Below are 12,215 nucleotides of genomic sequence, written 5' to 3'. Positions count from 1 at the left end.
GAGGGAACTCAATTGGAAAACAGAAGATCTCGCCAGCTCTGTCTCGCCGATGTCAACAGGCAGCGCATGCTTGCCTGGCTCTCATTGGTACGGACACAGCGCTGAGATGCAGATGCTGGTCGAGACCCATTCTCCACGCTCCACCAAGAATCTATTCATCGCGACTTGGCCTCGAAACACAACAAACGTCCTTGTGGACAATCAATAGTAGTACGCCGTGGGCTGCCAAGTACTACGACAGAATTTAGATGCACTAAATAGTTTATTTTCCTATGGACTGTGGACAATGTTACAGCCTCCATTTAGGGTGTGCAGGTATTAACCTTCTCGGTATGTATGAGCTAAAGTGATATCATAAAATGCAACTGTCTGGGAGACATGAAAGCTCTTATCATCAAAATAATTGGAACATCACCTCTCTTATATATCAGAATACCAATTGTGAGCATGTCAGAAAAATTTCAATTCCAGGTGCGGGGTGGCGGGGACCAGAATGCTTGCTTGGCCTCTCCCCCCTTTCATTTTCATTCCTGCCCGCTCGGCACAGTCATTCATCAGGACCAGGGCAGAGGACACTTCCCGCCTGCTCACAAATGCATGGAGCAAGCAATAAAATTAACCTTGTGGCAATTGTTTTCCCAGCCGTTTGATGGCTCTGTGTCAGCTCATCTGTTAAAGCGGAGAGTGATAAAAAGTCATGCTTGGATGTACAAAAAATTATGACTTGAAGGAGAGCCATACCTGAATGAAGCCAAACTAATGCTAGATTATTAAGTCCGACCAAAGAGCAGAGAAGACGGTTGCCTGCTGATTTGTGCCTGGGATCAGTCAAGAGAATCAAGAGCTTCACGTTACGATTATAAGCCAAACTAACAACAAGATGGTTGGACGTCATTTAACGCTCAGCTCGACACCACTGACCAGGCTGTTTCACTGGACCGGTGAGATAAAGCAGGGGACGAGATATGATGTGAAAAGAGGGAGGAATAAAACTCCACACATGGTGTTTATTTGCTCTCAACCTCTCCAAACCAATCAATATTTTTAATTTGGGTCCGAGTTATTATTTTTCAGATCGCTGCATCCCGGTGCAGTGTAAAGTGGCTCATATTTTAGCACTAAAAAGATCGATATGACAGGCTCACTCTGCTCCCTCTGTGACTGGGGGCCACACATCATAATGGACGGTAACGAGGGGCAAGCTGGTCCGCCTCATGCTGGAATAAGCCGTAAAGTGTGAAAGGAGCCAACCCGTGTCAGTGCAATGGTGATCCAGCAAGGGACAGAACCGGGAGAATAGGACTCGGACTCTCCCTGTAAATCCCCATTCGCTGTTCGCATTGACAATAACAAATTACTTCCAAATCAGAATCGAATAATCTTTCCTTGTACTATTCCAAAATAAAGACATTTGGCCAATTTGATTATTGGAAATCTATCTAAAGAACCGGAAAGAGAGTGCACAGGGAAGTTTTGGGCGTCGAATAAACTAAGTGGTATGAGATTTTAAGATTCGTTCCGATTGAAGTCCGGAAATTCTCATTTGACACTTGTTTTTCCACTTCCACTTGAATCCCAATTCGAGTCACCACCCACCTTGTTCACGACAGCCCTACGGGAGAACATGCAAACTCCACAAAGCAAGGGCTGAGCAAAGATTTGAACCCAGAACTGCCTGCCTGTGAGGCGGACACGGTAACCACAACCCCACAGTGCTGCCCCACTTCTATTCTGAAACCATGAATTATATATACATTTCAGAAAAGATTTTAAGAGTAAATGCCTTCTCTCTTAAACTCATAACTCTCAGCTGATGGCAGATTCATTGATTGTTGCTCGAAACGTGTCATGAATGGATGTGAGATGGTGTGCCTTCTTGCATTAGTGTTTATTCCACTTTGACACTGTGCATGTGAGTGTGTATATGCACTTATGTCTAGGCCTAAGCATATGAGTGATGGTGGTGCAGAGTTATTGCCGAGTGATATTACAGAGCTGACATCTACTCCATTCAAGGGGCCTCGGCCAGTGCCATACTTCTCACCATATTGAAATAAGAGCTCACTTAGATTTAGTTTGCAATATTTTAACCTGCTTATAAGCCTGGAAGGGGGAGAGCAGCTCCTGCTAGTTAACCTCTGTGTGTAAAACCAACAGACTGTTCACAGGAACCCCTCCTCTTTGACCCCACTTTCTCTTGCGCTGGGCTGTGTCCTGCTGTATATAATCTCTGCATGCAGCCCGGTTTTGCTTTACCATAAAAACAGAAGCGGGAGGTGAGAAATGATGCTGTTTAAAAAGGTGATAAATGCAAGTGACACACATTCCTGAGCCATATTGTAAACACACGCTGAGGCCTTGTCAGCACAGAGGGACACTAAGTGTTCATAAATTCCTAGCTGAGCAAGGCGGTGCTGATGATTGCATTACAGCATGCTGCCGGGAGGAGAATTAAGGACTCACCTCGAGAGCAGAGTGAAGCTGAGCTATGGGCGTCTGCTGACAGATTTGCTTGTTGAAGCACACATTATTATGTACTGAGGACAATGTAGAAATCAAACGAAATATTGACAACTACTTTTAATTAATCGTTTAAATCCAAGACACATTGAGACTCTTTATGTCGTTACATGCACAATAATTTGCGTAGTCTTTTTTCCCCCAGCATGGAGCAAAGAGACTCTGTTTTTAATCCCCTGCAAAAAATAATTACCCGTGGATATTAATTATTTTGAAATAATTTCAGATGGCAGAAACACACAAACATTAGTTGTCATATTCGGTTATTGTTCTAAGAAAAAGATTGAATGTATTTTAATGAAATGTTTAATGCTACTGACTATATCAAAAGGGGGGAAAAAATCAGCAGGAGGTTCTTCCTTTGTTTGTAGCACCAAATGCAAATAGTATGAACTGTCATTCCTGTCCTGGAGACCACAGCTGTGCGTTGCCTTTAATTCCCCATTAAAATGCTTCGGAACCACTGAGGGTTGAAGAGACCAGTGAGTCCTGTTGTGTGTCACTGTCTTTGTATGGAGGAAAGGCTTGATTGGAATGTGTTGTTTATATACAGTACGTACAAGTGCGCTGGCATGCCTATGCAGCGCTTCAGATGAAATGCGCGTCAAAAAGTGGAAACAGGAGCAGACATTAGAGCACATCATTCCAGATGAAATGAGCTGCAGCTTCAGGGCCAGGCCAGTGATAAATATTAATGGCCAAGAACAAGTGGATTGGGAGTTGAGTTATCAGGGTGGGCCTTCCTAATTGACATTTTACCTGCTGTATACCTTAACAGGGCTGTAAAGCACCCACTTCGAGCCGTAGGGGCGTCATGTCACTCAAGCTCTTTCCCATCATGGAGAGCGCTTTCTGAAACAAGACATACTTTTTATGTTGGGATTCAATATGAAGTTGCATGTACTCGATACATTTATTTTCTCTAGGCCTAGGGGAAAATATTACAATTTCCCTAAAGTACATTTATGATTAGATTAACAGAGCTCCCAACCTATAAAAATACACTTCCTGAAGAATTTGTCCAAATTAGTCTGAATTTCCATATTTTCAAAATGTTGTCAAAAACACTGCCTTCCGACAGTCATAATAATTATTGTGAATAAATTATGGCTTCAATATTTGTCATTTTAATCTTTTTATTACATCAACCTTGTAATGGCAGACACAGTTGCAGCCTGAATCAAAGTACCAGTATATGAGATTTTGATGTTCCATCATCAAATATATATATCCCTGTCTACGGATTAATTAGCATTTTGCCAATTCTGTTTTCAACCCGAGTAACAACAAAAGGTCTATTCGAGCAGATCTCAAACGTCAAAATTAAAACTCAGCACTCTATTTTGCAAACAAACATAACGTTGCTGATAGACTGAATTGGATAGTTTGTTTCAATTACATGCAATATACTTCATTTACATCTTCTTTTACATGCGATTTATATAACATTTATGGACATATTGTGGGACTAATAAAAGTTACCTTATCTTATATTACACATTTTTATTAATAATAATAATAATATTTTTTTAACGTGCCCACGTTCTGACGTGACGTGTGCTGTGACGTACTCATTAGGTTAGAGCGTCTGACTCACAGTTCTGAGGACCGGGGTTCAATCCCCGGCCCCGCCTGTGTGGAGTTTGCATGTTCTCCCCGTGCCTGCGTGGGTTTTCTCCGGGCACTACGGTTTCCTCCCACATCCCAAAAACATGCATGAATTGGAGACTCTAAAATTGCCCGTAGGTGTGAATGTGAGTGCAAATGGTTGTTTGTTTCTATGTGCCCTGCGATTGGCTGGCAACCAGTTCAGGCTGTACCCCGCCTCCTGCCCGATGATAGCTGGGATAGGCTCCAGCACTGCCCGCAACCCTAGTGAAGAGAAGCGGCTCAGAAAATGGATGGATGGATCACTAAACATGCATTAATTGACCTGTTATTTTGTTGTTCAAATTTGGTTACTCTCTGCGAAAACATGGTTCCAGCCAGATGTGACTGTTTCACCAAATCACTTATTTCAGTGTTTTGCACTGCTCGTAACGATTAGCAATTAGTATGGCTTTGACATCGTCTTCGCCTATCCATTTCTCGTCCTCCCTTCGTGACACATTTGGAGGAAGCATGGGAAGAAGTGTAGCTTATTCGCTACCATGGAGTAGAGGCTGAAATTTTTCGAGATTCCCACCAGTTCCCATTGGTCCCGCGGGACACCCAAGGGATTCCAAAGGGATAGGAGTGAATTTCACCATCAATCACGGTGTTGGGCAAGAGCGGGACCGGGCAGAGCGGGACTGGGCGGAAGCGGAACTATGAAAACAAAGTCATGGACGGGAGTGGAAACCATGACGGCCGTAGTTGACAGGGTGGGAACCGTGACAGGAGTGTAACCATGATGCCATTTTATTTTATTTTATTTTTAATCAAATCGATATTTGAACATTTCCCCTCAGCATCAAGTTAAACATTACTAAATTAAGGGTCTAATATGGCTTTTGTTAATAAACCTATGTGGAAGAAAAACAAAACAGGATTGACAGGCAGTTTTAAAAAAAAAAACAAAAAAAAACAAAGGGGGGGGGGAGTGGGTGTTTCGTGTGATTCTGTAAAGTGTTGGCTCGGGATGGGATCAATCTCTATGAGAGTGGGATTTCTTTGTCAAAAACTCGGGATTGGGCGGGATTTTGTATTTTTCTTAAACACTTGGGATTGGGAGGGAGTGGGAGTGATCTCGGTGGGAGTGGGAGAGAGTGGGAGTCGACATCCACACGTGTCAGCCTCTACCGCGGCGGTGACGATCAATGACTTACGATGCGTTGACACCGGACGCAAAAAGAACATTTTCCTCCGCAGTTTGGCAGCTGGGGGGGGGGTGTAATGAAATAGCTGGCACCAAGCAGCTGTTCAATGAGGACTCGACGGGAATATCAGACGCTGCATTTTTTCCCCCCAATATTCGGAACAATCAGTGTTACGGCCGTAACGAGTCAATGTTCAGGGATTTCCGTAATAAAACATGGATGTTCCGTAACATTGGGCGGCTCTAGATGATTATTATAAAGCATTTGAAATTATCATTAGTGGCTTCTGAACAGCAATGGGTCACAATTAGGTTTGTATCCAATGGACAAGTGGTTAGCACATCCACCACATAGGTCTATGGTTGGGGGTTTGAATCCGGGACCCGGCCTTCCTGTGTGGAGTTTGCATGTTTTCCCTGTGTTTGCGTGGGGTTTCTCCGAATACTCCAGCTTCTTCCCACGATCCGAAAACATGTTTTTTTTTTAGGATAACTGAAGACTCTAAATTGTCCATAGGTGTGAATGAGAACGTTCATGGTTGTTCGTCTATATGTGCCCTGCAATTGGCTTGCGACAAGTCTAGAGTGAGCTGAGATAGGCTCCACCTCACCCGCAACCTATTCCAATTGATTGACGAACAAAAAAAGTAGCAGATACAATAACAATCCTTGTTTATTTTGTCAAACTAGAAGAAAAACATTGTCAAAGGAGACACTTTAATATTAATTTTGCTGATCAAAAGTATATACATTTTTTTCGGCAGTAAAAGATCCCTCGTAATTTTACAAAAGTGTCTTTCAGTAACACAAAATTCAAGTTACAAAATGCTTTCACTCACTTGCACACATGCACAATCACACAACAAACAAACAACCTGACCTTTATTTTAACATCCACACACCATATTACTATATTCCCACTCAATCAAACAATTTACTGGCACTTCCTAAGTCACCAAGCAACTGCATATGGAATACAACAACACACATAAGAGGCAGAGGCCTTGGACCCAAGAAACTTCCCACTTACATTATCTGAAAATTGACAGGTGGAGCAGACAACAAACAATTATCCCCGCAACACAGAGGAGAGAAATCGAAGATTGAGAAAACAAATATGAGTGATGTCATCAAAGCTAAATGGCAAGCCCTGTGTGAGGGAGACTGAAGAGTCTATTCATATTTACTCTGGTCTGAATTTCAATAGAAACATCACTGAAAGGACATCCGTTGTTTCTTTTTCTGCAGACCGATTCACAGAGACAAGAGCAAATTGTGATCTCTATTTGATGAGAATAAAAATACAACAAAAAGGTTAATCTCTACACAAACACTATTAAATAAACAGCTCATAATGCCATGATATGAAATGGCACATAATTACATTTCCAAAAGGCCAGCGTTTGTAATATTCTTTTAAAGAGCATATGTGACTCAGCGGATGCTGTGATTTATGAGCGTTTGTGGATATGCGGTGAAGCGTGTTGGAAATGCTGCAAACGTGTTGGAGAACAACGGCAGACGCAACTCAACAAACGCACGGGGGCTGTGACCGTACCCCTTTTTGGGCTACTCTGACTGGTAAATCTGACTATTTGGAACAAATAATCTATTGGGACTGTAGAGAAGATGCTGCAAAATCTGTGCCTTCAATATAACAAATAAAATCATACTTGAACCCATAAGTCTTAGGTATTGTGGCTACAAGATGGTAAATAAGCGTTGGGTGCAAACACCTCAATCAGTCCTTCTCGCTTGAGTCTTTGGCACCACCAAGAGGACAAAGAGCGCTTTTTACAGGATCATTTTTAAAAAATAAATAAATAAATGGCTACTTAGTAGCCAAAAAAGGGAAAATGTACAGTGCATTTGTAGTTTTATAACTGATATGAAAATTTGCTTTTTTTGTTGTTGTTTTTATTTGAAGTTTTTTTTAGATTCCTTTTTTTGTGCGCTACTGGCCTGAACTAAATCAATAAATACAACAACAACAAAAAACTACATATGAAGTTTATTTAACAGCTTGTTGGTGACGGTCTAACTAATATGTATGATTTTGTATGCAATAATACGCAGTGCTAGAAAGCAAACATCATTTCTCGCTAATTCGGCAAACTGTCCTATTCTGTGAGCAGTAATCAAACAGTTTGATCAATGCAAACATCGAAAACAGCCCACATTAGCGTCCAAGTGAAATTAATAATTTACCATCACTTTATCAAGGTGATGTTAATTCACATGACGATAGTGCAAAATGGGAAAGTAGAAGGGGAGTTGGCCGTCGTGGAAAACTAGCAGGAGTTACATTTTTGCCTTGTCAAATTGTATTAAGTGATTTTTGCTAAGCACATAATCAGTGGGATGTGATAGTATTGACACATAATTAGTTATACAGTAACTATTAAATGTAAGTATGAGTCATATCCAAGTAGCACAGACAGAAAAAAATCAGGTGTTGTTGGTCTCACATTGTTTCAGTTTCTGCACAGCTCTAACCTAATAATTTCATTTGAGTCGGATGTTTTTTTCACTCCAGACTAAATAAACCATGGTTGTGGTGCTGGATCTGTTAAATGGAATGGAGGTTTTAACGAAACCTACACCATAGGTTCCAGAAAAAAATATATCGACAAAGTAGAGCAATTAAGCATTTTAGTATGCTTAAATAAAATAAGAATCCATAACTACTCTTTGATTTGCGTCATGAGGGAAAATCTTGGTCCAGTTTGAGGCCAGGCAAAGAATATATTCTCAAACCTATACTGCCACCTTGTGTTATATAATTTTAATACAAATTGAGTGGTCATTTATCAGTACATCCATTAATGGCCTGTACAACATTTGAAGCAGGGGTGTCAAATTTGTGCACATCCAGTTATGGTTTCCCTTGGGGGGTAGTTATAATGGTGAAACCATTTAAATATATTAATTATCGCTAGAGGTGAAATGGTACCCTAAAACAAAAACAAAAAAAATCATAATAATAAAGTACCTTGCATGAAAGCTCTTGGTTTGCTTCACATTTAGTACAGTAAGGGGGAAAATGCTAAACCGACTGCTTCTTGCATAAGCAGGGAAAGATTGAATGACATTTAAAATTAAACATCGCCTTGTCTTTTCACCAAAGTGCAAGATCAATAGTTTGTCTTCTTTTTAGGACATCAAAGTTGTAGACAAGTGCAAAAGTGACAGAACGGTGAATTATACTATTTAAAAAAAACAAAACAACAACAACTAACAAAACACCTAAAAATGCTTTTGTCATTGCTTTAGCTTTAGCTCAAGAGCCCAGTGAGGCTGCTAGGTTTTTTTTGAAACATATGGCTAGCCATGTCTGCTCGCCAGAAGCAGAGCTGCACCACGTTTGCTTATGGACAAGGCGTGTGTCGACAGCAGTTGCACAAATATTGTTACAAGAGTTACATTTCTTGTACATTACCTAATGTGTTCTATGTGGGAACACTAATTATAGCTCCATTATATTAGAATTGCCCTCTGTATTTGATTTTAGCATTTCTATGGCTTGTTTTGAACAAACGTCAAGGAAAAATTGTGGCAGGTTTTTTTGTTGTTTTTTTTGCGGTCCACATAAAATGACATGGAGGGTTGGATTTGGTCCGTGAGCCATGATCCTTAAAGCGGTGGATCTCAAACTTTTTACAAGTACCACCTAAAATAATACTGCACTTAGCTTTCAAAGTGCCACGATTCAAATGCAGTAGGCCCAGCTATTCACAAAAAAACGAGGCAAAGGTTATACTCTTAGAGTATATTTAATATTATTGCAAGACACTATAACATTAAGTTTCAAGATTAACACTGTGCTTGAATATAGGGAAATAAAAACACTGTACTTAAATAATCATTCCATTATACATTATTGAACACATGATTGCATCTGAATAAATGTTTGAAAACAAACAGTTCTAAAATATTAAATGCAACTGTACTGTACTTAAAAGTAAAATACAACTGAATTACCTAATAAGTACTTAACAAATGCACTGTACGGAATATTACAATTTAAAAAAAAAAAAAAAAAAAAAGTTGAAACCACAGTAACATTCAATGAACATTGATTCCTTTGCGTACATCTCGATAGTCCTGCGTACCACCAGTGGACACATACCAAACTGAGAATTACGGCCTTAAAATATTATGATTGAGTAGATACTGATTCCACAAAAATGCAAACCACAATAAGCATTCTTAATCAATCACACAAAGAATCACAATCTGAGATAACGCGTGAATTCACAGAAACGGGGCAATGTGTTTATCGTGTATAAGAAAGCAATTCGGAACTTTAGTAGTGTGCCTTGCTGCATGAAACGTAGACTTACTGTGAAATGTTCCTGGGACTTGTAGTTTTCATCGAGGTAGACACGAGCGCTGCTGTACTCCTTCATGGCATCACTGGATAATAGCTCTCTGTGTGGATAATCCACACAAAACTGTCATTCGACCAGTGGAGGGAGTTCTCCTCTCCATTTAATACTGCACACCCTGACTTAACATAAGCAGTGAATGCAGGAAAATAACATTTGAGGAAGTGCGTAAAGTTGGATTTAGTGATTTTCAAACAAAAAGTCTGCTCTCATGCATTATAGATTGCAATTTTCACGATCAAAATATCTAATACCTTTGTAGGTTACGCAACAACATTAAAGGTTGTGTGCATGGAACAAAAGAAAAGGTTGGAAAACATTACATTAGAGCGAGGCTCATTGTGAACACTTATAGTATACTTACTTGACAAAACTATCCACATGTGACATGGAAGCCTCATAATTCTTCCCACCCACTTCTTGACAGTGCACAGCTAGGAAATGGGGCTTATGTAACTGAACTGTCTGAAAGAGAGGAGAAACAAAGATTAAAGTCAGAACCAGGCAAACATTACATTTGAAACTAGATGTTACTCAGTAAAGCCCAAACGTCTGCCAAGGCTGAACAATTTAAATGGGGAATCAAACTGAACACGATCAGATAGTCACCTCTGTTATTTCCCTGGATTTTGGAAATGTATATTCAGTATGAACTGTATATATGTAAATATACTGTATACATATCACTGGCATAGGGCAGAATCCTCAAATCTCCAGAACCATCACTTTTCAGCAACCCAATAAACAGTTTGTTGTGCCATTAACAATGCATAGGAGCAAGCCATTTTTAACACTTTACATTGGTCAATAATTTGTAAAAAAAATAATAATAATAATAATAATAATAAAATAACAGACCCATGCAGGGACTGACCAATAGTAAAGATTTCTTTTGAAAATACAAATACAAAAAATGTTAAATACATTTTTAAAAAACATGAAGAAGAAGAAATTGAGCGTGAATGGCTGCCCGTCTCTGTATGTGGCCTGCGACAGACTGACATGCAACCAGTCCAGTGAGTTGTTCGCCCGAAGTCAGTTGGGATAGGTTCCGGCGGATGATGGATAAGAAATTGTCCAAATTTGGACATAGGAGGTTTCCACCCAATAGTTAGTTAGTTACTGAGAAATTCAGAGATGTAAATAAAATGCAATGTTAAAAGAGCTCTTCCCTGGCCAAACCTTTGATGAAAACCGGTTGAGTAGATTTGGTTTATTCCTAACCTCTTTTGGAGAGGGAAACTTGTTGCTGCATGTCTTTTTAAGTCTGCTGACAAAACAGCTCAGTATTTCGAAGACAAAAATTAAGTTGTATTATCCCAAATCCCTAAAACCAATAATGTTTGAACAGATGCCAATTTAGTTTTTATAACACAGCTATAGGTAAAATGTATTTATTTTATTTATTTTTTCATCTTAACACAGCTGTGTAACGGCGGAAAAATGGTTAGCACATGTGCCTCACAGTTCTGAGGACCCGGGTTCAAATCCAGCCTCGCCTTTGTGGAATTTGCATGTTCTGAGTTTGTTGCACAAGCATAACATGGACCCTTTGTCATTACTTAGAGATGCGCCTCTGGTGTTGAATGCTTGTAGATCACGGTGTGACGAATGCTCCCATGTCAACATTTTTTCGGACATACAGTATCACTCTTTGTACCAACACCAGCTTTGCTGCTGTTGCAACAATATGCCACCAATGTTTTTCCAGGAATCGAAACCTGTGATAACGTCTAAGAATTTCATGAATGCATTTCATTATGCATTCATATACATTAGTCCAGCACGTGTAGTAAGATCTGCTTGCTACGAGGCACTTGAGTCCCATGGCCTTATGTTTGTAGGTGTTCAGGGAGGCTGACCTCTGATGAAAAATCAATACCACAGAGTGATTTACAGCACTCGGGCACTCTCAAGGTCAGCCTATGGATGGCAGGCAAGGCTATACATCAGTGTCACAGAGTGTTGTTGGTGAGGGAGCCAGCGAAGCTATAACTGGGCTGTGGCCACTAACCCAGAGCTGATACTTCACAAGTAGACCACCTCAGCAATGCATTATGCACACTACAGGCCCAATCAAATAAAAGTAATGTATGGCAATAACACTATGGATTTTCCTTCAACCTATGGCTTGTCACTTATCTCAATGACCCAAGAATGAGAGGGCCTAAAGCAGCTCAAACGTGGAAAGAGTAGTGGCTCTATCAGCTCTGAGTGGGAAAGGGCACATTCTCAAGAAGCTTGCAACTATTAGCAGGAGAGAATGTGACTCGTGCGAGTACGTTTTTGTGTCCTACTTGTGTCATTCAGCTGCACCCAGTATGTCTGTCCAGGATGTAAATTTAGCCTTGGTTTGGCAAACAGGCCTTATCCAAACACAAATTTATTTGCCTATTCCAAAGCCTACACAACTAAGTAATGCCATTTTCCTGCCCTATGACAACACTGTAAATCCACTTAATGCTGATTTTGAGTTTTAAGTGTCCATTAAACATGTACTTCCTTGACAG

General features: G+C 40.2%; 1 protein-coding gene across 3 annotated transcripts in view; it reads right to left on the bottom strand.

The window, feature by feature from the left end:
* Positions 1-12,215, bottom strand: part of LOC133410026 (inositol polyphosphate-5-phosphatase A-like) — a 205,403-nt gene that overhangs the window by 132,548 nt on the left and 60,640 nt on the right. For all 3 annotated transcript variants that reach the window (XM_061690722.1, XM_061690724.1, XM_061690723.1), the window contains exons 4-5: positions 10,070-10,170; positions 9,661-9,748 (exon numbers count right to left, since the gene is read on the bottom strand). In XM_061690722.1, coding sequence (XP_061546706.1) covers positions 9,661-9,748; positions 10,070-10,170 — 189 coding nt within the window. The remainder of the gene's footprint in view (positions 1-9,660; positions 9,749-10,069; positions 10,171-12,215) is intronic.

Source organism: Phycodurus eques, chromosome 11 (genome assembly GCF_024500275.1).
Source record: "Phycodurus eques isolate BA_2022a chromosome 11, UOR_Pequ_1.1, whole genome shotgun sequence".
NCBI classification, from domain to species: domain Eukaryota; kingdom Metazoa; phylum Chordata; class Actinopteri; order Syngnathiformes; family Syngnathidae; genus Phycodurus; species Phycodurus eques.
Note: the sequence above shows the minus strand (reverse complement) of the source record. Positions and strands in the feature narration are given on the sequence as shown.